Source organism: Phocoena sinus, chromosome 8 (assembly GCF_008692025.1).
Source record: "Phocoena sinus isolate mPhoSin1 chromosome 8, mPhoSin1.pri, whole genome shotgun sequence".
Classification (NCBI taxonomy): Eukaryota; Metazoa; Chordata; class Mammalia; order Artiodactyla; family Phocoenidae; genus Phocoena; species Phocoena sinus.
This window is the reverse complement of record NC_045770.1, coordinates 107,363,489-107,386,127: the sequence shown is the minus strand read 5'-3', so window position 1 is coordinate 107,386,127 and position 22,639 is coordinate 107,363,489. Positions and strand designations below refer to the sequence as shown.

At 57.1% G+C, this 22,639-nt stretch overlaps 1 protein-coding gene across 1 annotated transcript in view; it reads left to right on the top strand.

Moving 5' to 3' along the window:
* SHANK2 (SH3 and multiple ankyrin repeat domains 2) overlaps window positions 1-22,639 on the top strand; it is a 544,666-nt gene that overhangs the window by 334,772 nt on the left and 187,255 nt on the right. Inside the window, 2 exon segments of the mRNA XM_032638880.1 lie at window positions 20,840-20,874; window positions 20,876-20,916. Coding sequence (XP_032494771.1) covers window positions 20,840-20,874; window positions 20,876-20,916 — 76 coding nt within the window.

Below are 22,639 nucleotides of genomic sequence, written 5' to 3'. Positions count from 1 at the left end.
TGCTCCACAACAAAAGAACCCACCGCAGTGAGAAGCCGGTACACCGCAATGAAGAGTAGCCCCCGCTCGCCGCAACTAGAGAAGCCCGCGAGCAGCAACGAAGACTCAACGCAGCCAAAAACAAAAAATACGTTTTAAATTTAAAAATGTTAAAAGTACAGGAAGAGGGACTTCCCTGGTGGCGCAGTGTATCCACTTCATGCCCCCAGTGCAGTGGGCCCGGGTTCAATCCCTGGTCAGATCCCACAGGCATGCTGCAACTAAGAGTTCACACGCCGCAACTACGGAGCCCGCCTGCCGCAACTAAGAACCAGTGCAACCGAAAAAAAAAAAAAAAAAAAAAGGACGGGAAGGTCTGGAGGAAGAGAAGGGGGCAGGTGATGCCACCCAGAGACGGGTCATGGCAAGATGCCACCGCTGCCCCTGGGTTAGGGGATCGAAAACAGCCAAGAGGCGTTCCTCGGGGTGCGCAGAACCTTCCCGCCAGGGACACCAGAGCAGTGGCACTTCCCCACAGCCTGGCACCAGGGTCTCCTCCAGAACCCCTTTGACTGTTGTCCTGGCAAAGGGGTCTGGGAAACACAGTGTCCATACTTACCCCCCCTCCCAGGGTGCAGAAGGGTGGGAGGGAGACAGAGTACCAAAGGGGGCACACGTCCCCGCTGGGGTGGCAGGGAGGTATGAAAGGGCCCCGTGACGGTGCAGGATTATGTCGGGGCACGCACGCTCTGGGGCCACCAGACCGGAAAGCAGTAGTTACATGGTTGCCTCTGCTCAGGGAGGTGCCAGGATTGCCCCAGACACTGCCTGATATGCCTCCAGACCTTGAGGGTCCCTGCCGCTAGGGGTGTGGTCTGGGGACTCGGTGAGCGTCACGGAAAGGCTCCAGATGAACAAAGAATATTCTTCACTTAATGTCGAAGGTGCTGGCATTTCTGGAGCATCCAGTGCGTGTTTGATCCACGCCAAAAACCCCGTGTCTCGTGTGACGAGAGTGTAGATCTGAGCTCAGAGATCCGTCCTCCCGCAGCTGGTACGTGCTCACAGTACTTTCCAGCACTGGGGCAGACGACCTCCAAACCAGCCCCAGGACACAGGACTGCCCCCCCGGGAGAACACTGCCGGGGCCCCTGCAGCTTGCAAGGTGGTGCCCAGAGCCAGATTCCACCTGCAGCTGCATTCAGAAAGAACAGCGCTTTCCCGGAAAGTAGGATTTGCACACTCTTGAGATTCCGTTGACCCCAGACCCACCGCTCCCTACTGTCTGATGCCTGTTCCTTTACACACGGCCCGCCTGGAGACATTTGGGTCTGTGACTCCTGCACGTAACTCTGGTTTGTTTATTAAACCCAAGGGACAGATACCCATTGAGAACTGAGCCCGTGCTGGGTGCCAGGGAGGAAGCGTCAGAGACGGGAAAGCCCATGAGCAGCTCACACTCTGGGAAACCCCACACGCCCCGACGCGCAGACCTGTTGGCTGTGACACATGTGAATGGGACTTGAGAGGGGTGCTGGGTCCTCCCGGGAAGGAACACAGAGCCCGCCTGAGAGACCAGGTCTCTACGCGGAGAGCAGAGGCATCCCGAAGTCCTGGGTGCTAGCTGGAGCCGAGGGAGATGCTGGGTGGGATCCAGGGAGGGGTCCGACCTCAGCCCTGTGGTACCAGGCAGAAGGGGGGCCCCAGCATCCCCGGAGCGTGCACTGGGCTCCTTTGGGTTCTGGAAAGAAGCTCTGAGTTTTAGGTCTTCTTTGAAAAGAGAAGAATTGTGAATCCCCAGCCTGTGCTCCGTCCCTCCCCCCGTGAGCGTGTGTGTGAGTGCGTGTGTGTGCGCGTGCATGTGTGCGTGCACACACGTGAGCCTCAAGAACACACAACTGTCAGTCCTGCCGGTTTCTAAGTCATTAGAGGCAGGTGTTCTGCAGAGAGAAGTAAATGCGTCTCAGTGTCTTGGGTCTCCCGCCCGGGAAGCTCCGTGGGTGTGATGGGCGCAGTCTCCAGCTGCTCTGTCCATGGCGCAGCCAGCGGGCGCCCTTGGGGCTGCGCGTCCATCCCCTGAGAGTCGGTGCCCTGTTCATCCCCACTTCCCTGATGCAGGAACACACTTGTCTCATCTGCTTGGGCCGCCCTGACCAGGGCTCGCACAGCAGATGCTTCTCACGGTTCTGGAAGCTGAAGCCCAAGGTCTAGGCACCAGCTTTGTCTCTGGAGAGGGCTCTCTTCTCGGTTTGCAGGCAGCTGTCTTCTCTTTCTCCCTCGCAGGGCGGGAGGAGTGAGCTCTGGTCTCTTCCTCTCCTTATAAGGATGCTAATCCCCTGATGGGGGCTTACCCCCCATGACCTCCTCTAACCCTAATCACCTCCAAATGCCACCCCACAGGAGGGGGGTTAGGTCTGCAACATATGAGTTTGAGGGGAGGGAGAACACAGTTCAGTCCATAACGCAGCCCAAAGCTTCAGGAACGTCCCTAAAGACCCCGTAACCCGCGGGCGTGTCAGGGAGGGGATGCAGACCCAGGCCGTCGTGACCGCAAGGTGCGGAGCTCATCCTTTGCTGTCTCTGGAGGCGTCCGCAGGAAGGACCACGTCCGTGCGTGTGTGTGGCGCCCTGGGCCACGTCCACCCTTGTGTAAGCCGGTTGCACGGGTGATGATCCCACGCGGCACTTTACCGTTTCTGCGGCGCGTTCGTGTGTTCCGTGGGAACATGGGGGCGCCTGGGGGCACGGGCCTGGGGACACAGGGGTGTCCGGGTCCGACTTGCCTCCGCCCACCTGGAGCTACCTCCCAGCCATCCCATGGTTTTCAGTTCGTCCTTCCAAGAGGACATGTTCTTGCTGGCCCGTTTTTCCTGAAGCAGAACCTCAGGGTGGGTGAGAAACTTGCCAAAGGTCACAAACCAGGAACGGCCAGCCCTGCACCTAGAGCCCGGGGTCTGCCCGCCACCCTCTCCCCCATCGGCCTGCCGTGCAGCTCAGCAACCTGGAAGGAGGTGGAAGCTCCCCTCCCACGTGCAGCCCCAGCGGATCGCCCTCCAAGGGGAACGGGGCACCTCCAAGGACACGAGCCTTTGAGCCGCCCGCGGGGAGGGGGGACTTGGGGCTGAGGGCCATGTGCGTGGTATGGAGCGCAGAGAAGGGGGCCGGGCTGTGGTGGAAAACCCGCTCCTGTTTCCACTGCCGCTTCCCATGGGCTCCCTCCCGGGGAGTGGCGGCCACAGCCCCTGGGCCTATTTCTGTGACCCCTGCTTTGCCCAGAGACCAGTTATCTGCGGGTGGAGGGAAGGGGCTCTGAAGAAGCAGGAGTCCACTTAGGTCTGGGCCACAGGGTAGCAGGATCAGGGAACCGTTCAGATCAGCCAGGACCCCCAGTTAGGGACCCGCATTTTACTTCCTAGGAGGAATCCCACGGCCTACACATCCCAGCCCACCTTGGTCTCCATCCCCACCGGTCAGCTGAGAGCCCTGCGTCCCCGGGAGTGTGAGGCAGGAGGTGGGGACATGGTGCGGGCACAGGGCTGGGGCAAGAGTCCCAGGTTCCAGGCCCACTTTTACCTGGCTGTGTGCCCTTAGGTCGCTCACTTAACTTCTCTGGGCCAGTGTCCTCATCTCTTGAGTCTTCATGGGGCATTTATTCCGACACGGTTGCGTGAACAGGACTCAGAGGGTGAGTTATACCTTGAACTAGGTGGCGTCGATCCAGACCAATGTACGGGGAGCAGGGGTTCTTGCACTCTTTACATTAGCACTGAAGTAAAAATACTACCAACCGTAACATCCCATTTTAATAATTTATGTATGAATTATCAAATTAATAAGTAACTGTTTTAATTAATCGAAAATCAACTTCAGAGAACTTATTATTATCCCCATCTGACACATAAGAGACTGCACCCAGGCCAGGCAGCCGGTGGGGACAGAGCCGGGACCTGGATCCTGGCAGTCGCCCGGCCACATGGCCTGCCTTTCGGGGTCCAGAGAACCTTGACTGAGAATCACCAACCCTTTGGACCGACAGAAGCCCTGCCGCTCAGACAGGTGAGGGTCGCGTCCAAGGACACACAGTGAACTCGTGGCAGCTGTTCAAGAAAAGAAATCGATGACAAATGAGAAAAAGGAACCAGAGCCCAGGCTCTACCCCACTGACGCTTCCCAAACACGAGCCTAGAGTTGAGAGGATGTCGCTGACGAGGAGACGGGCTTGGTCCCCGCCCCCCGAAGCAAGGCTCGGCCGCCCGCCCCTGCCTCCCACCCTGCAGACCGCTCACCACCAGCCTTCACACTGAATGTACAGAGTGTCTCTGAATTTCCCCCCAGGTCCCTCCAAACCGCACCACGGCCCATTCCCACCTCCCCGCACTAGGGATGCGTGGACCAAAGGAAGGCATAACGGACAGCGTCAGCCAAGACCAACTTCACGGAGATGCTGTCCCTCCCTTTGGCCTTGGCTCAGCTGGTGGCGCGGTGAAAATGGACTGCGCCGCCCGGCCGTCTACCCTGCAGAACGCCGGGCTCAGAAACCGCCGCGACTGAAGAAAACCCTGTGTCACAAAATGAGAAGAAAATTACTCTGGACAACGGTGACAGCCCCCTCTAAGTGTTACCTCGGGCCCGTGCTCATCGCCGGGTTGAATCATTTTCCTCTCCCCGCTAATGGCATGCGTAATTGCACTGGTTTTCCAGGCGTCCTTCACCCGTACTTGTTTTAGACTAGTGACTGATGCATTGCCATGGAAACCGGCACTAGGAAAAAAAAAAAAAAAACCATCCCCAGTACAGTGGGAAGTGAAAGGATGCGGCTCCGACCTGGAGCTTACAACTTGTGTCAAAGAACCGAATTTTCAGCCGATCCCAGCGTGTGGTCTCCAAAAGTCAAATTTGTGAACCTCCCCGTGGATTAAACACTCGGAGCCGTCTTTCTTCTTCCTCTGATTTTTTCCCCCCTTTTGTTCCGCGATTCTGACCCCAGAGGGCTGCAACTTTTTTCCTCTTGGATTAATGGACAATAGCAGATGAGGCCGGCCTCGTGGACGCGGGCTCCGCATGGACCCGGACAAGCAGTGGGACCAGCCTGAGTGAGATGGTCACGCCCAGGTTAGAGATGATGGCTGAGAATTCCCGGTTCAAGAAGAAAGTTCATTTTGGAGGTACGATGCCGTCTCCGGGACCTGCCCCGGGTGGATGTGCTGAGTCTTTGTTCTTGACCCTCCGGGGATGGTGGCGCGGCAGGTCTGCCGGTCCTGCCGGTGCTGGGTGCGACAGGGTGGCTGGCTGTGTAGGCGATGGCTTTGCACAGGGTGTGTTTGAACATTACTGTATTCCTGGTGGCTGTGCTTCACCAGGGAAGGCTATTGTTTCCATAACGGCTTTCCACTGCTCCCGAGATAGAAGGGAAGGTCAAGGTAGCCGTCAGATCACCCGGGCAGACTCCGGCCTCTCCCCGGGCCCTTCCCGTATTCTCAGGAGTCCTTTCGAGCACCCAGGCGGGGTTAAGACCAACTGGAGCATCTATTCCTAGTAAGCACTGTTACTAAACTCCAAGGGCGGACGACTGCATTGTGTGTCGCTGTGACTTCAATGCATAGATTTGTCCAGGATTCCTGTGTGTTCTCCCTGACAAACTGTATGGCACCTCCCCTCAGACTGGAGCAGGGCAGTGTGCCTCCCCGCCTGTCCAGCCAGCCCCCCTTCAAAGAAGGCATGGCTACTGTGGTTTTGGTTTGGGTTTTTTTTTAATCAAGTGGACTGGGTGCTCATCCACCGTTGTAGCCGTTGAGACAAGAAAACACCATCTGTATTTTCAGATTGCATCTCCTTCTTCACTTTCTACAGTTGGTTGTTACCAACTGTTCCCTCTCACTCCCAGAAGTGGAGGACAGAGGACACGGCTGGCTTGCAAGGGCTCCGGCCGGGGAGCTTGGCGACCTGGTCGGTTAAGACGCATCTCCTTGAAGGAGCCCCCTCCCAGGTGTCATTCTGAGGTGCGCAAAGAGAGGTTGAGCCACGGATGGTCGAGGCTCCGGCGATCCCCCTCATCCCAGTCCCCTCTGCTGGTCCCGACCCACCTGTGTCTGTCAGGGACATGTAGCATCTCTGGGGGGCAGCTTGGTGGGTTACGGGGTATAAGTACCTTAGAGGCTGGCACCACTTGTAAGGTCACTGCCAGGGCGGGTCTTTGTGCCATCCTTTAGCGCCATGGGGATCCACTTAACCCTCCCCCCAACCCACCCTGCTCCTTCTAGGGATAAATACAGTTACTCCCTTGGTCCTGAACCGTGCTTAGCCCAAGATGTGCCCGCCTCGACGCCGAGCTGGGAAGACTCAGCTGCCTTCCCACACAAACAGGGCGGTTTCCTTGCACTCAACAGGTCCCTTTTGCTCTGTGTCCTATTTCCTAAGCCTCAGCTGCCAGTGCCCCTAAAAAAGATTTTAAGGGACTAAAAAGAATCCTTCCACCCCCAGTCGGTTCCTGGGTTTAAATCCAGCTCTACTGTTCACACTTGTGTGCCCTTGGGCATCTCACTTCACCTTTCTGGGCCCCGGCGGTGGGAGGTGCCTAACCCTGCCTCGGGTGTTGTAAGGTTGGAGAGAGGGGCTCCACAGCGGGGGGTCCCCTGCACCTCGGTTCTGTGCCAGGCGCTGCAGTTGGCAGGGAAAGGCTGCAGTCAAGTGGGACCTAAGAGGTGATGATTTTGTGGGGGAGGTCTTGATGTTGGAGGGGCGGGCGTTGGGCGGAGGCAGTGGGCTGGGGAAGCAAAAGGAGGGTCAGTCCAGGTATCCTGGCAGGACAGAGGGAGGAGCGCTGCTGCTCCCCCGGGGCCTGGCTGCTGGATTCAGTGCCAGAAAAGTCTTTTCCAGGTCCTGGCATGTTTTCAAACACCCTGCCCCTCAGCACAGTCGCGCCAGCCCGGGGCTGCCGGGCCAGGGCAGGTCAGCTTCCCCCGGCCCCTGCGCATTCCCTGTGATGGAGAAGGAGAAGCAGGGCCTCCTTGGCTTGGACACTCGGGCCGAGCTTAGCAACAACATGCAATCAGGCGCCTCCATTTACTGTAATTTCCATCTAAACTGCCTGTCTGGCTCCATGTATTGGTATAAATGCTTCCACTGAGCCTCCTGGGCTGATTTTTTTTTTTTTTTTTTTAATTCTAATTACTAGAGTAGAAAGCAACTCATTGACAGCCAGCAGCTTCTTTCATTTGTCCAGCCAGTTTGGGAGGGTGGAGATCGGGGAAACGTGGCCAGGAACCCAGCTGAGTCAGCTTCCCTCCGGTGGTGCCCCAGCCTCGCTTGGCCCAAGGTTGGCGAGACGGGGAGAGAGGTGGGCAAAGCAGAGCTTCAGACCCCCGGTCACAGCGCCGGCTGCCCGGGCAGGAGACGTCCGATGAGTGAATGGGGATCTTGGTGTCGGGAGGTGCATCCCCGCACCACGGCCTTGGACAAGTCCCACTCATTCTCAGATGGGGGTCCTGAATCTGAAAGCCTGGGGTCCAGGTCTCCTACATTCCCTAGTGATTTTCAAGGGCAGCCTCGTAAGTCATCTTCTGCAGGGAACTACTCATCTCGAAGGTTTGTCCTTTAAAGATTCAAAGGGGAGACTTCCCTGGTGGTCCAGTGGTTAAGACTTCACCTTCTAATGCAGAGGATGTGGGTTCGATCCCTGGTCGGGGAGCTAGGATCCCACATGCCTTGGGGCCAAAACACCAAAACATAAAACAGAAACAATACTGTAACAAATTCAATAAAGACTTTTAAAATGGTCCACATCAAAAAAGGAAATCGGAAAAAAAAAAATTTTCTTACAAGATGTGAAGGGGAGGATGCAGTCAAGTGCATGGCGTCCCCTTGAGCCGGGTTAGGATCCCAGCCCTCCACTCACGAGCTGAGCACCTTGCAAGTTGTCCCATGGTGTCTGGTCTTCTCCTGGGAGAACAGACATGCCTCGTGGAGCTGCCAGGTGGTGACAGCAGAGGCGTTAAGAGAGCAGCCTGAAAACCAGTCCGTCACTCGTGAGCTGTGTGACTTGGGGTGGTCACTTAACCTCTCTGTGCTTGGTTTCCTCCCCTGTAACAACAGCGCCTGTCTCATGGGGCTGTTGGCGACTAAACCAGAGAAGGTGTGTCTTTGCAGTCGGGATGGTGCTGGGCTGGCTTCCAGAAACAGAACCCTCAGGAGCTGCTACCTAAACACAGGGCTTTCCCTGTCCCACCCAACAGGAAGGCGGGGCCAGACCCAGCTCTTTCCTCCTGCCTCAGTCCTCAGCCGGCTTGGCTTCCACAATCCACGTGGGAAAGGGAGCCGTGCCCTGGGGAGGCCTGGTTTGGGAAGGAAAGCTCCTCCCAGCAGACACCTGCTCCCATCTCACTGGCCAAGACCTGGTCACGCGGCTGCTCCTGGAAGATGGCTGGGGAAGTGGGTTCTTGGCACCCCAGTCCCCATGGAGGGAAAGGAGACAGTGCTTAGAAATAGGTGTTGAGTGGCCGGCAGAGGGTGCTGGTCGGAAGGAAGGCCACCTCGGCACAGGGCAGAGCGGGCTCTGCTCCCAGGTGTGCTGGGCAGTGCAGGGCAGTGGTTAGGGCAACCAGCTGCAGGCCTGGGCCACCCGGGCTGGGGTCCCAGCTGCTGCCCCGCCTCGCCGACACAGCGCAGGGCGCCGCTGCTGAGGGCGTCGGGCTACTGGAGCGTTGCAAGGAGCTCACGTGTTTTGCACTTAGAACGGTGCGTGGCCACTGGGTGTCACCTGTGATGGTGATGGCGGGCGATGGGCGTCCACAGATCAGGATGGTGATGGCGGCAGTGATGCACCTGGGGTCCTCTCCCCCTGGCCCCAGTCCTCGTCCTCGAGCCCTGCTCTGGGAGGCTGGCCTCTCCCTCCCTTTGGGTCCTCCTGCCTCCTGAGCATTTACCAAGCATCCCGGCTGCGCCACGGCCACGGCCCTTGGCCGCGGGCACCCTCGGCTACCTGGCGCACGGGCTTATCTTGCCGAGGCTGAATGGATGAAGCTGGTGCTGGTGGGCCTCGGCTGGTGGGTGCCCGAGCCCCACTGCCTCTAGGCTCTGCGAGGGCTTCACAGCTGCGCCTGCTGTGGGGCCGGAAGACCACTTCCTGAAGTTACAGCTACACGAGCAGCCTTCGCTCAGCGACGCGACTGCTGTTAATTCTCCAGGTGTTTTCTGTCCTCTTACGACACAGCGGTCAACTGGCTGGGATGACTAAGGGAAAAACCAAGCGTGCCCGGAGTGCCCAGTTCTCTGAAGTGCTTTCCGTGTATCCTGGGAAGGAAAATCAGCTGCATCCCCGCACCTTCCTTTGCCTTTGGTTTCTGGAGCCCGTAGGTTTGGCTCTCATGTGGTGCCGGTGTGTTTTGGGACCCTACAGTGCTGGGAACGGCTGGCGCTCCCCGTGCCCACACCCCCATGCCCACTCTAAGGGAATTCAAGACACATGGTTATTTTTGAAAACTTACGGCGGCCCCTGCCGCCGGGGCCTTACCCAACTGTGTCAGCACAGGGCCGGTTCTCCCGATGACACACGGCACACGTGTGCACACACGCTGGGGGGCACAGAGCGATACTCCAGGGAGCTGGGAATAAGTAGAACCAATGACTCAGTTGCATGTTGGTGCCACAGCCCACCGTAGAGGCGGCTTCTACTACTGAAACCGAGATGCTTCGGGGGAGGAGAGTGAGGTCCCGGGGCAGGTGGGGCTGCAGGCCCCTAGGGGAAGGGCCGTCGTTTGTACGGAGCCTGGTTCCATTCTCTGAAGGAGGAATCATTGTGTAGCGGCCACAGGCACGGAGCGAACCATTTATCCACCTTTGCACAGAGGAGAGGACGAGGGTCAGAGGAAACAGCAGTCCCCTGGGCCTCACCATGGTTCTGCAGAGTCAGAAACTGAACTGAGCTCCTTTAAACAGGGAAATACACTTCCTAGAGAAGTACTTTTCTTTCACTTGGACAGTTTTTGGCCAAAGGGCAAGTAAGGTCACAGATGGAATGAAGGTTGCTAGCCGACTGACTTCAAGATGAAGACATGGGGCTTCCCTGGTGGCGCAGTGCTTGAGAGTCCGCCTGCCGATGCAGGGGACGCGGGTTCGTGCCCCGGTCCGGGAAGATCCCACATGCCGCGGAGCGGCTGGGCCCGTGAGCCATGGCCGCTGAGCCTGCGCGTCCGGAGCCTGTGCTCCGCAACGGGAGAGGCCACAGCAGTGAGAGGCCCGCGTACCGCAAAAAAAAAAAAAACGAAAACAAACAAAAAAAAAGATGAAGAGATGATCTGATCCTGGGTTATCCCTGAAGCCCCCTGTAATCCCAAGCGTCCTTAAAGTGGAAGAGGGAGGCACAGACTTCAGAATCAGAGTGGTGGGGGTTTGAGGACTCGACCTGCCGGTGCTGGCTTGGGAGGTGGAGGGAGGGGCCGCGAGCCAAGGACTGGGGGCGCCTCTAGAAGCCGGAAAAGGCAAGGGAACAGGTTCATCCTGGGAGCCTCCTGCAGCCACGAGCCCCGCCCTCACCTTGATCTTAGCCCAGAGAGACGCCCGCTGGATGCTGACCTACGGAGCTGTAGGGTAATGGACTTCTGTTGTTCTGGGCCAGTAGGTTCGGGGTCACTCGTGACAGCAGCCACGGGGAGCTAATCCTCTGTCCTTAAGGGGTATGGAGTGAAGTCTGGCTATCTCTGAAGAGCAGGGTCCCTGTTTTCCCTCCCCTCGCCCTCGAGCCCAAGGTCCAGCGCCCAGAAGGTGCTGGATCAGTGATCCGCAGCTGACGTGGTGATTGCACGAAGGACCCAAGCTGCCGTGGTGTGGGCATGAGAAGTGGCTTCAGATCAAAGTCGCGCCCCTCGGCCGGTGTCCCTCAGAGGTGAGGCCCTGATCTCCGTGCCCAGCGGTGGGATGGGCACCTGTCAGCACAGCGCCCTGACCCGCAGGGGTGGAGCTGGGCTGTGCAGGCTGCGAGCTCCGTGCCCCCTGCCCTCTGCCCCTGCCCTGCCCAGGCTCCAGCCAGCCCTTCACGCGGTTTGCCCCCTTTTCTGCGTCCTGGGGTCTGGCCCCGGGCGGGAGGTGATGGTGAGCTTGGAGACACCACCAGCCCCCCACACCCGCGTCCCGCCAGCCTGCCTGTGCCCACTGTGGCTTCTCCCCACGCTCCTGTCTGTGGTTCTCCGCTTTGCATGGAGCCCATCGGCATCTTTGGTTTTAAAAAAGAAGAGTTATTTCTGTCTCCATCCCCATCAGTGATTTCTTTCTTCCTTGTGGCCTGGAGCCTGCATTTGGCTCTCCAGCCGGGGCGCGGCCCGAACAGTGTCTGATTTAAAACCCGCTGGAGATCACAGGAGCCGGCATGGGAGGGAGGCGTGTGGATGAGAAGCCGGGGGTGGGAGTCGGGTGGCCCTGCGCCCTGTGTCCGGGCAGGAAGTGCCACCTCGCAGGCTGGCCCGGCCCGTCCAGCTCGGCCAGGCGCTGCCGTGATGAGGGAGTGGGACCCCGCCTGCTCAGGGGTCCACCCTGCCCTTTCTGCCTCTTCAGGGTGAGGGGCCGAGAATAACAGCCCGAAGGGAGTGGAGTCCACGGGAGGGGCTGGAGCAGAGGGGAGCTGGTGGTGGGGTTGCGGAGCCCAGGGACCACTTTCCCTTCTCTCTCTGACTCTCTTTGTATCTCCATCTCTGTGTGTGTGTGTCTTTGTCTCTCTCTTTCTCCGTCTCTTTCTTTGTCTCTCAGTGTGTCTCTGTGTCTCTCTCCATCTCTGTGTATCCTCTGTCTCTGTGGGTGTCTCTCTGTCTCTCTCTGCCTGTATCTCTGACACACTGTCTCCCCCTCTGTCTTCTTCTGTCTCTCTGTCTCTGTCTCTGCTTTTGGTGGGTTGGAGGCTCAGCTCCAGGGAAACCCCCAGGCAGGACTCTGAAGGAAGCCGAGGCCGCAGCTCTCTGCGTTTCTGTGCTGCACGGTGGGTAACCTCAGCTACGCAGCTCTGGACCCCAGCCCCGAATCAGCTCAGAGGTCTGAGGGTCAGCAGTGCAGGCGGGCGCACCTGGATTCTGTGCTCAGGGTCTGATGGGCCCAGAGTCGGGTGTCACCAGGCTGGGCTTTAGCTGGAGGCCCTGAAGGAGGACCCCGCCCCCCAGCACGCTGAGCTGTCGGGGATGAACCAGGCAGTGCGACGCAGGAGTGTTTTATCATCTTTACACGCTGTCTCCCGTCTGCGGCCGATTCAGGGTCTTTATCACAGAGAGGGGAGATGTCTGGACGCCCTGCGTCCCTAGTGCCCTCCGTCTGGTCGCGTGAACCCAAGGATGTTGGCCTGTGGCCAGGTCGGCGGCCCTCACTGAGGGCACGCTGCCTCCGGGGGTGTTTGGAACTGTGCAGGCCAGGTGTTGTCCCAGTCAGTACCAGCACGTAGGACCTGGACACAGGTGTCCAGGGCTGCCCTGGCCGGCAGCACCGCCGTGGTGGACGGGCCCCTAGCCAGGCTCCGGGCTGAGATCCAGAGGTGCCGCCACCATCCGCTTGGGTAACGAGACCTACCCGGAGCGACAGAGTAGCCGAAAGACGAGGGCTCTTGCGGTTCAAGAAACCTAAAACCCACGTGAGCTCGGTCAGAGGAAGAAAGGTCCTCCACCGCAGGGATGCAGCGGCCTTTCCTGGCCCCCGAGAGTGGAACGTGGGGTCCAGCCTCCCCCGGTCCTGGAAGCAGGGCCTGGAAGTAGGATGCGGGGGGAGCTCGTCAGGAGCCAGGCCAGCTCAGCCATCTCTCTAGGGCCACACGTGCGTAATCACCGCCCCGAGCCCCTCGCCTCAGTCTCCGTCCTTCGCTTCTGCCCCGCCCCACAGAGTGTTCCCACAGTGACAGCCTCTCTGCATGAATGGAGGTGTCCTCTGTTCACACGGGGAGCAGAGACTGGCCACTTCTATTCCAGGTCCCCAGGAGGGGCTCTGCTGGGCCGGGCCGGGCAGCTCTGACCAGGGCGTGAGGTTCTGTGTACAGGTATGGTTGGGGTCCTGCTCTGTCCCGGGGGCAGAAGGGTACATTCAGAGAGGGAAGACCAAGACGTCTTCCTGGAGGACAACTGTGGCCGACAGCCCACCTGGGAAGGGACTTAGACGCGTGACGGTGTTATAACTTCACCACAAGGCCGAGGTCAATACGGCTGCTAGCCCCATGTACAGGTGAGAAAACTGAGATTCGGAGAGCTTGTTTCCTGCCCAGGCCCTGCAGCTAGTGAGGACTTAAGCTCACGTTTCCTTGTCTAGACGCAGGCTTCCTTCCTGCCTCTCCTGTCTGTGGCATCTCACGAGCAAGGGAACCGTCCCACGTGGGACCTGGGTGGGGATCGGGGCTGGCGTGCCCACGCAGCCTTAGCCCTGCTCTGGTGTTCTGGCCTCTCCCCACGCCCGTCTCTTGACCCGACAGCCCACCTCCTCCCCACGCCATCCTTTGAATTCTTTTTTGGCCTTTCGGAGTCTTAATAGATTTCTTGGAGAAGATTCCTCTTCATAAACAGTCACGCTCGAGGCTCAGAGGCCATCAGTATCTCCCCGGATGCCCCATCCTGGCTTCCTTGCGAGCTAGACGGGATCCTCTTCCCAGCCGCTCGGCGTAAAGGGCTATGTTAAAGAGTCACAAGAGGTATATGGAATGGAATTTCCAGGGTGTTTTTTTTTTTCCCCCTTTCAATGTAGATTTTTCTAGGCCATATTCCAAGAAAAACTTTCAGGGCACATCAGCTTACTCACTGCGTGGTTCTCTCCTGGGAAATGGGGTTACGTCCCTAGTCGCACTGGCGGCGGAGGGGATGTCGTGTTGAGAAGGCAGAGCGTACGAACATCTGGTTTGATAGTTGAGTAAATGAGAGCTCAGAGCGGCAGAGTGAGGTCCCACGCCATCACCACCAAGGTCAGGACTAGAAATCCAGTTTCTCAGTTTGTAGAAGGGCTACTTCCATTCCCTTGGCAGTCGAAACTAAACTCAGCCTCTGGGCCATGTCCTTAATTCTTCACAGTCAGACCCAAGGAGGTGACAGTGCCCACGCTGGATAAGAACAAAGGGTCCAAGAGCGTGTGGGTTTTATCCCGTTGTTCGGTTACTCCACAGTATTGATCACCTGCTGTGTGCCAGGCTGTGTTGTAGGAGCTGGGGACCCAGCGGTGCAGTGAACTTTGAGCTGGGGAAGGGATGTCCCAGAGAGAGCCTAGCAAGTGCAAAGGCCCTGAGGTGCAAACGAGTTTGTCATGTTCAAGCAACAGAAAGGAGACTAATAGGGCGGGAGTGGAGTGACTGCGGTGGGGGCGGGGAGCAATGGGAGTGGAGGGTTCAAAGGCAGGGCTGCGTAGCGTCGGGCCTGTGTCATCGGAGGGCTGGAGGAGGGGACTCGAATTCCACCGGGAGGCTGTCGGAAAACGTTAAGGAGAAAAGTAGCATCACCTGATCACATTTCTTGACGTTCATCCTGCATAGAGGTTCAGGAGACGATTCAGGTCATCCAGCGGTAGTGGCTGCTGGCCTCCAAGCTGAGCGGGACTACAGACATTTCTGAGCACCTGCTGTATGAAGCACTGAGCCTGGAACCTGGCCCAGGAGGTGGGCCTGTCTGTGAACTACTAGGTTCCTGCCTTTGAGAAGTTTCTACGTGGCTTAGGAAACAAACGAGTGAACAGTTCCCTCTTGGTTGGCTGGTTTCTCTGTCTCCTCTGTCGTAACCAGAGGCCTCCTCTGAGACATATAGAGGCCTGTGCTCTGTGCCGTGCTCTCTCCACGTCCGATGGGATGCGTTCCTGTCGTCCGTTGTGTGGTTTTCCATTTTCTCCTAGAAGGTGTGAGATCCTCACAGACAAGGGGCCAGACTCAGCCTCTGCCTTGATGTTGTCTGGGCTTCCTTTCTGCTTTTGGTTGCCAGAAAGCCAGCTCTGCCACACTTGAGCAAAACATGGAATGTACTGGCTCGCATGACAGAGAAGGCCATGCGTGGTCTGCGTCGGTCAGCTCAGGCCAGGGAAGGCTGCAGTAACAAACAGGCCCCTGATCTCAGTGGCCTAAAACCACCAAGGTTTATTTCCCACTCACATCACCTGCTTGTCATGTGTCCCAGGGGGCACACCTAGGGACCCTGACTGATAGAATAACCACTGTCTCAAACGTTTTGGTTGCCATGCCCATGGACAAAGAAACAGTAGGGGGGCGAGGGGAGGCGGGGCGCGGGGGGGGGGGGGGGGGACGGAATCTTGGATTGGGAATTAAATGTTCCATCCACCCAGGAAGTGAAGTAAACGAGTTCTTCCGAAAACGCATTGGCCGAAATGAATCGCAGGGATCCATCCAACCACATGTCCAGAGGGAGGAAAGACAGAAATATTGAATGAGTAGCCCTCATGACCACCACAAGCCAAGATCCAGGGATTCTCAGCATCGGGCCGCTTGTGTCCCTCTGTCCCCCAGCCTCCCGCTGTGTGCAGGCTGCATTCATTGGCTAGTTTTCCCCATGATGTGGTGTGATGGCCACTGGTTGCCCACACCCCACGTCCTCCCACCTCACGGCCCATGAGAAAGCCGAGATCTCCTTCCTCAGCATCCAGACCTCAGCACATCTCAGAAAAAGGCCAGCTGGCCCTCCATGGGCCATGGGCAGGTTGCTGGTGGAGATGCCTCCTCCCAGGGCCCCAAGTGGATGCTGACCCAGGAGGCTGTGCTGTGCGGTATCCCTGCCACCTGCTGGCTCGGTGACCTCAGGCAACTCACTCAGCCTCTCTGAGCCTCACCTTCCTCAGCTGTAAACCAGGGATAGTAACGGTATTGAGCTCTTGCCCATAAAGCACTTAGAATACACGGGGCCCTGCATGGATGTTTCGAAACACGATAGCTGTTGGCTGCTGTCAGCCAGGCTGGGGAGGCACAGAGTTGAGGGTCCGCTCACTTTAATTTGCAGTGAGCATGCCTGCCCCTCCCCCGAGCTCCTCCCCCGTTGCCGCGCCCCACCCCCGTGCCAGCACCTCCCCAACTCCCTTCCTGGACCTCCCAGGTCACACCCCCGCAGCGGCTGCCCCCCCACCAATCCCCCTCTCTCTCAGCCTCCTAGGTGGGGGCCGGCCGGGGCGCCGCCAGAGCCCCGGCCGCCCCCGGCATCAGCAGGGCCAGGGCCTTGGGCCCCGCCGCGTGGATCTTCTCGTGCCGGTGCAGGTTGGAGCGCCGGCTGAAGCTGTTGCCGCACAGGGGGCAGCAGCAGGGCCGGACGCGGCAGTGGGTGCGCTGGTGGGCGGCGAGGTGCGAGCTGTGGCTGAAGCTCTCGCCGCAGTCGAGGCAGTGGTAGGGCTTCTCGCCGGTGTGCGTGCAGCCGTGGGCGATGCGGTTGGAACAAGCCCTTGCTGCACTCGGGGCACGGGTAGGGCTTGACCCTGGTGTGGGTGCGCTGCTGCGCTGTGTGACCTCGAGGGCCACCTTGGAAGGTAGAAGGTCCCAATCCTCTGTGCACAGCGATAACCAGGTAATATAGCACTTTCCATTTGCCAAGCACCGTTCCAGCATTTTCCCTGTATTAATTCATTTACTCCTCCATCACTTCCCTGTGAGTAGGAACTATTATTATCCCCGCTTTACAAATGAAGAGCCTGGTGACTTGCAGCCAGTAAACGGCAGAGCTGGGCTCTGAATTCAAGCCAGTCTAGCCTGCGAGCCCACATCCCTCATCGTGGCACTCTGCTACTTCTGCAAAACAGCTACAAGAAATCCACTTAGCCCTGGCTGCTGTGGGGAGACCAAGTAAGGTGAAGGACTTTCATTTACTAAAAAGAAGAGATCGTTTAGCAAAGCTGCAGTGATGCTTAGGACGATGACGACGGTGACGATGGCAGAGATGACGGTGATGTGACGAGGATGATGCTGTGATGATGGTAGCCATGGTGACGATGATGGTGGCGGTGACGCTGTCCCTCAGGACCCCTTTCCTGTCCCTCGGGGCCATATCTCAGAGCAGGAGTCTGACTGTGTCCAGAAGCCAGAGGACAGGGAAGGCCTGTGCAGTGAGAGAGTTTTTCACAAAACAGAGATAATATGATTCCACAAGTTCCCCTTTCTCTTATAAAACAATTATGGTAGTGGAAGGGAATCCATTGTTTTTAAGGCCAGATTAATAACGTGTTAAATCCCATGTTTGTCTCCACCCTTCCCTCTTTTGTTTAACATTTTCTTGGTCCGTGAAATCCCGAAGTCTGGGAGCCACTGGCTAACTGACCTAGAAAGAGTCCCTTTCTGAAACATTTGTTTCCTCTGGCAAAGATGTGGACAGGTACACACACCACACACACACACACCACACCACACACACACACACACACACACACACACACACACACACACACACACATGTTGACTACGCTCTCTGCTCCTTCGATCTGGAACCTCTGACTTCAGCCGAGGGCCTGCACCAGCCAGCTCTCAGGGCCCAGCGGTTCCCTGGGCAACAAGCACAGAGCTGCCACGTGGGGCATAAACGACAGGCAATTAAGAGTAATAATAACAATTAACAGCCCATCCCCACGGTGATTCAGTGGCTTCAGGAGCTACTCTGCTTAGCCCTACAAACAGGTTCCAATCCCACTTAACCCTCCCGGGCCCAGCCCTTATGTGGGCTCCACGTGATGTCACAGGGCTGGCCTGGCCAGAGGCACTGTCTGGCCCACCTGCTCCCCCCCTGCACAGTGATCTGACTGCTGGGGCCCTCAGCCCAGCCCGTGGAAAGCCAGCATCTGTTAGCTTTATCCTCACCCCACCCCCCAGGATCCTGAGCCCCAGAGAACAGAGCTGAGGCCCCACCCCATCTGATCAGCCTTCTAATCCCTGCATTTGGGGCACAGGGCCTGACCTTCAGGTGGACTTGATAAATGGTAACTAGATTTGAACATGTACGCAATGCAAGATGCCAGGGAGGAGGGGAAGAGGGACACGCGGAACACCTGGGTACGTTGGGTCTGACTGCCAGACACAGGGAATGTGCATGCAGCTCGGCTGGACCAATGCCCTCGGGCCACTCTGCCGGGGTGCGGTGTATTTCTGTTTACTGATTTGCAACGGCCTGTTGAGATTGGCTCGGCAAGCTCTGACATTGGGTGTCTGCCAGGAGTGAAACACCAGAGGTGATACAGAGAGAAATAAGGCCAAATCCCCACCTTCGGGCCCCGTAGAGAGCACGGAGACTCGGGTCCTCTCCGAGGGTCCCTTGGTGTGGCCTGCTGGTTCTGAGCCTAGGCCCTGGAGCCCACCTGCCCGCGGGGGGCCCACCTTGCCCCCACTGTTTAGCAGGATGTGCCTTTGCATCGGCAGTGCTCGCGGGCGCCGTCTGTAAAATGGGTCCAACCGTCGTACTTCCCTCGCCGGGCTGCTGTGACCAGCAAGTGGGAGTGGATTGGCCCAGATGGCCACGAATTGTGGCCAGGGGAAGGACTCAAGAAATGTTAGTGAGGACGAAGGTGTTATTGACCCAGGTTCTTGGACCCTTTAATCGATAGAAATTGATGTGGCCGGACGAGAAATTCAGACAGAGCTTTACTGGGACTCATGCTGCAACATAGGAAGAGAGAACAAGAAACCCCAAGCGGTGGGGGCGGGGGGCGAGCTGGCTCCTTAAATGGGGTGAGGGCGGGGCAGATCGGTGGGCGGAGCCGGGGGAGGGGCTTAGGTGGTCTGCCCACCCCCTTGGCGGTGCCATGTGCAGGGATCATGCGTTGTACCCTGCTTTCCCTCCCTGTACCTCGGAAGTGGCAGTTGGGCTTTTGGGTCTTTTTGCATCTTGTTGTTTGTAATTTGCCCCAACTGTGCATGTGAGTGTTTATGGTTTTGTTTTTTTTTTTAATTTTATTTATTTATTTAATTTTTTTAAACATCCACCCCTCCCCTGGCCACAGTGACATTTTTTAAATTTAAATTTTATTTTTTTGGCTGCACAGCATGTGGGATCTTAGTTCCCCGATCAGGGATCGAAACCCGTGCCCCTTGCACTGGGAGCGCGGATTTATTTTAGTCCCTTAGAGGTTCTTTGTATCTGTTGCTTGAGGAGACGTTTGTCCAGGGGCAAACACTCCGGTGAGGGGTCCCAGGTCCCAGCCTGTCTCAAAGACAGTGATGACACAGCAGAGACACGCCAAGCAGTAGGCGAGAGCCTCACTCCACAACGGGGACACCAAGGTCCTGCAGAGGGATTGGAAGGGTGGCGTGAAATGGAGCAAAAGCAGAGGCGCCACACTTGGCTGGACTTGGCAGGACCTGCAGAGTGACACATGCGCCCTCTCCCTGGGGGCCATGACAGACAAATGAGAGTATAGGAGCAGAACTTGGAACAGGGCCTGGTGCCCAGTCAGCACTCAATGAGTGTCAGGGACCGAGATGGTGACGAAGATGTCGTCACCGTTCAGGGAATTGTAACCTTCGTATTGTTGGAGCCTCGGGTGGCGTGATGGGAAAGGGGCGGAGAGGCAGCGGGAGCCGAGTCGCTGAGAACCCGGTTGCAGGTCCTTTAAGACATCACTAGCTGCTGTAACAAGCAAATCCCTAGGGTGTAGCACAAGGCAATACAAGTTTGTTGCTTCTTTTAAGAGCTAATGCACAGAGACCCAGGCTTTTGCCAGGAATCCCTGATGATCCCATCATCCCTGTCCAGCCTGGGAGTCCTAGCTTTGAGCTGGGAGACGCAGCAAGAGAGGGTAGGGAGAGCTCCCTGGCCTCCATAGAAGCCAAGCTTGGAAGGGACACGCGCACGCACACACGCACGCACGCACGCGCACACGCGCCTTCCATTGGTGGGAGCTGGTCACGTGGCCACACCTGGCTGCAAGGGGTTCTGGGAAATGTAGTCCTGGGCTGGACAGCTGCTCCTCCCAGCACCCCCAAGGCAACACCACACCATGTAGAGAGGGAGCGTGTGTTTTTTGCTGCACAGGCTGCCTCTGGGCATGAAAGGAGCCAAGAGGTATCAGCGCGACCCTTCTCAGAGCCCTTGCATGTGTTCACTTTTCAGCCGAAAACGTGCATTTGGGTTTGAGTAAAGTCACGTTCACCTGGAAGGTGGTGTCAAGGAGACTGACAGCAGAGAGGGTCACAGGGTTTAAATGAGAGTTTGAGCCATTTTTCCCGAAGCCGATCACATAATTTCTCTGTATTGTTTCCAGGGAAAGAGAGTGCCCAGGAGATTTTATTAGGGGGAAAATACCTAAACAGTAGATCATAAGCTGCTGTATTCTTGCATTTGTGTTTTTGTGGGGTTTTTTCCCTCCAGCTCTGAGCTATCGATTAAGTCTAATTACATCATTCATATAATTTCCCCTGAAACTTAAGTCGAAATTTGCTGAGTAAGGGAAGTAAGCAGGGGACTTAATTAGGAACTTAATCATGTTTTTTTGTTTGTTTCTAGGAGAAAGCAACTATAATCAGGAAGAATAACAATAAACATTTCCTTTCTCCCAAAGCAGTCATCCGCAGGTTCTCGGAGTTGCCAGACGGCTCGGCAGCATCCCCTTAGAGTACCACTGTCGTGGATTCTGTGTGCTGAGTGGCCGGAGCCTGCAGAGCCCTGTCTTCTTTGCAGACAGCATCCTGCACCAGCCAGGGACCCTGGGACTTGCCTCCATTTGGGAATGGAGCGCATGACTCTCCAGTAGTCAGCCTTGAGGTTCATCTGCGTCCCCCAGAGTTTGCAAGAGTTAGGCCACAGAGCAAGGCCGCGTCTTCCTCCCAGATCTTTCCGCAGGAGCAGCGGGTCTCACGCTTCGTAGGTCAGATAAATGAGGGGCCTGGCCCGGCCTCGCGTGGTTTCAACATTCGGGGACCGTGACTTTCTAAACGATGTCTCTCTTCCCTCTGCAGAAACTCGTGCAGACCGCAGCAAGAAACTCTTCCGGCCACTACACGGTCGGCTCTTATGACAGCTTTGATGCTTCCAGGTAAGACGTGATTCTTTCTCTGCCAGGCCCACTCCGGTCAAAGATGCTCGTAGGTGTCCTGAAGGCGCTGGACACCTTGCATGGAGCACTTGGAACCCCTCGGCTTGCTTCCCCTGTGGGTCCCCGTCACCCACCGCCCAGACATGGGCTGGGATGATGGAGACCGCCGTCTTCCAGAGGACCCGCCCGAGAGGTGGGCTCTGTGCCGCCTGCAGTTTGGGGTCGGGCTGGAGCGCACTTGTGGGATGGCCAAGGGAGAGAGCTGTCTTTCAAGGAGGGGGAAACCTGGCGTTGTTTGGGGGGAAAGCAGTACAAATGGTAAAGATGACAGTGCTTGGCGGCCACAGGAGCCTTGAGGCAGCACCAACGTATCAGCATCCCCCCCCCGGGGGGTGGGGGGCGGAATATGAGAATACCTCTGGGTTTCCCCTCCTCCAGCCCCCTACTGCCACCGGTCTGCTTTTTGTCGCTAAGGATTTGCCTGTTCTAGACTCTTCCTAGAAATGGAATCCTACAGTATGTAATCTTCCGTGAATGGCTTCTTACCTAGAAGAATATTCTCAAGGTTCATCCATGCTGTAGCGTGTATCAGTGCTCGTCCCTTTTTTTCTCTAATTTTTTTACTGTGGTAAAATATAAATAACGTACAGTGTGCTGTCTTAACCATTCTGAGTGGACAGCTCAGTGGCATTAAGTACATTCACATTCTTGTGGAACCATCACACCATCCATTTCCAGAACCCTTTCCACCTTCCCAAACTGAAACTCCATCCCCATGAAACACTCACTCCCCTTCCGCTCCCCCAACCCCTGGCGCCCGCCATCCTACTGTCTGTCTTCATGAATGTGACTCCTCTAGGGACCTCGTACTGAGTGGAATCATACAGTATGTGTCCTTCCGTGTCTGGCTTCTTTCACTGAGCATCGTGTTCCTCAAGTTCATCCCTGTTGGAGCAGGTTGTCACAGTGTCCCTTCCTTTTTGAGGCTGAATAATATTCCTTTGTATGGATGGACCACGTTTTGTGTCTCCGTTCACCCGTGGATGGACGCTTGAGGTGCTCCTTCTGGCTGTTGTGGACATTTGTGTACAGGTATCTTTTTGAACACCTGTTTCCAGTCCTTTGGGGTGTATACTTAGGAAGGGGAACTGCTGGTCACCCTGGTTTTCACGTTGACCCGTCCCAGCCACCTTTCTCGTATAAACAAGATGCGCTATAACAGAAATGCCATTCCCAGCAGAGTAGCCGGTCCCCTCTTCCGGGGCTTTGCAGACTCTCCAGGTCTTGCTAAGATTGTCCACTTTTTTACCTTAAAAGCCAGGTTGTGATCGTTGGGCCTGGCCACCAGCGCAGCCCCGAGAGAGCGCTCAGAGGCTGATGGCCTCCAGGGAGTTACAACCACCCCTGGCGTCTGCTCATGAGTCTATCTGGGTCAGATGAGTCGTTTTTTGCCTTAGCTGGAGGCCGTCTGTGAAAGTGGACCCTGGGCCCGCGGTCACGGTCAGCATGCTGTCACTCTTTGCTTCCGTTCTAGCAGGTGAGGGCGCCTGAGGTCTCCGAGAAGCCCAAGAGCTGTTGCCATGGTGACTTGGAGGGCTGTCCAGGCTGGGAGTGGGGCTTTGAGGGAGAGAGGGCCTCTGGGTGCTGGAAGGGTCCAGGGCCGTGTCTTGCCCTCAGGCCGTGGCTTTTGCAAAGCCATGTCCTCCACGAGATCCGTTGTCAG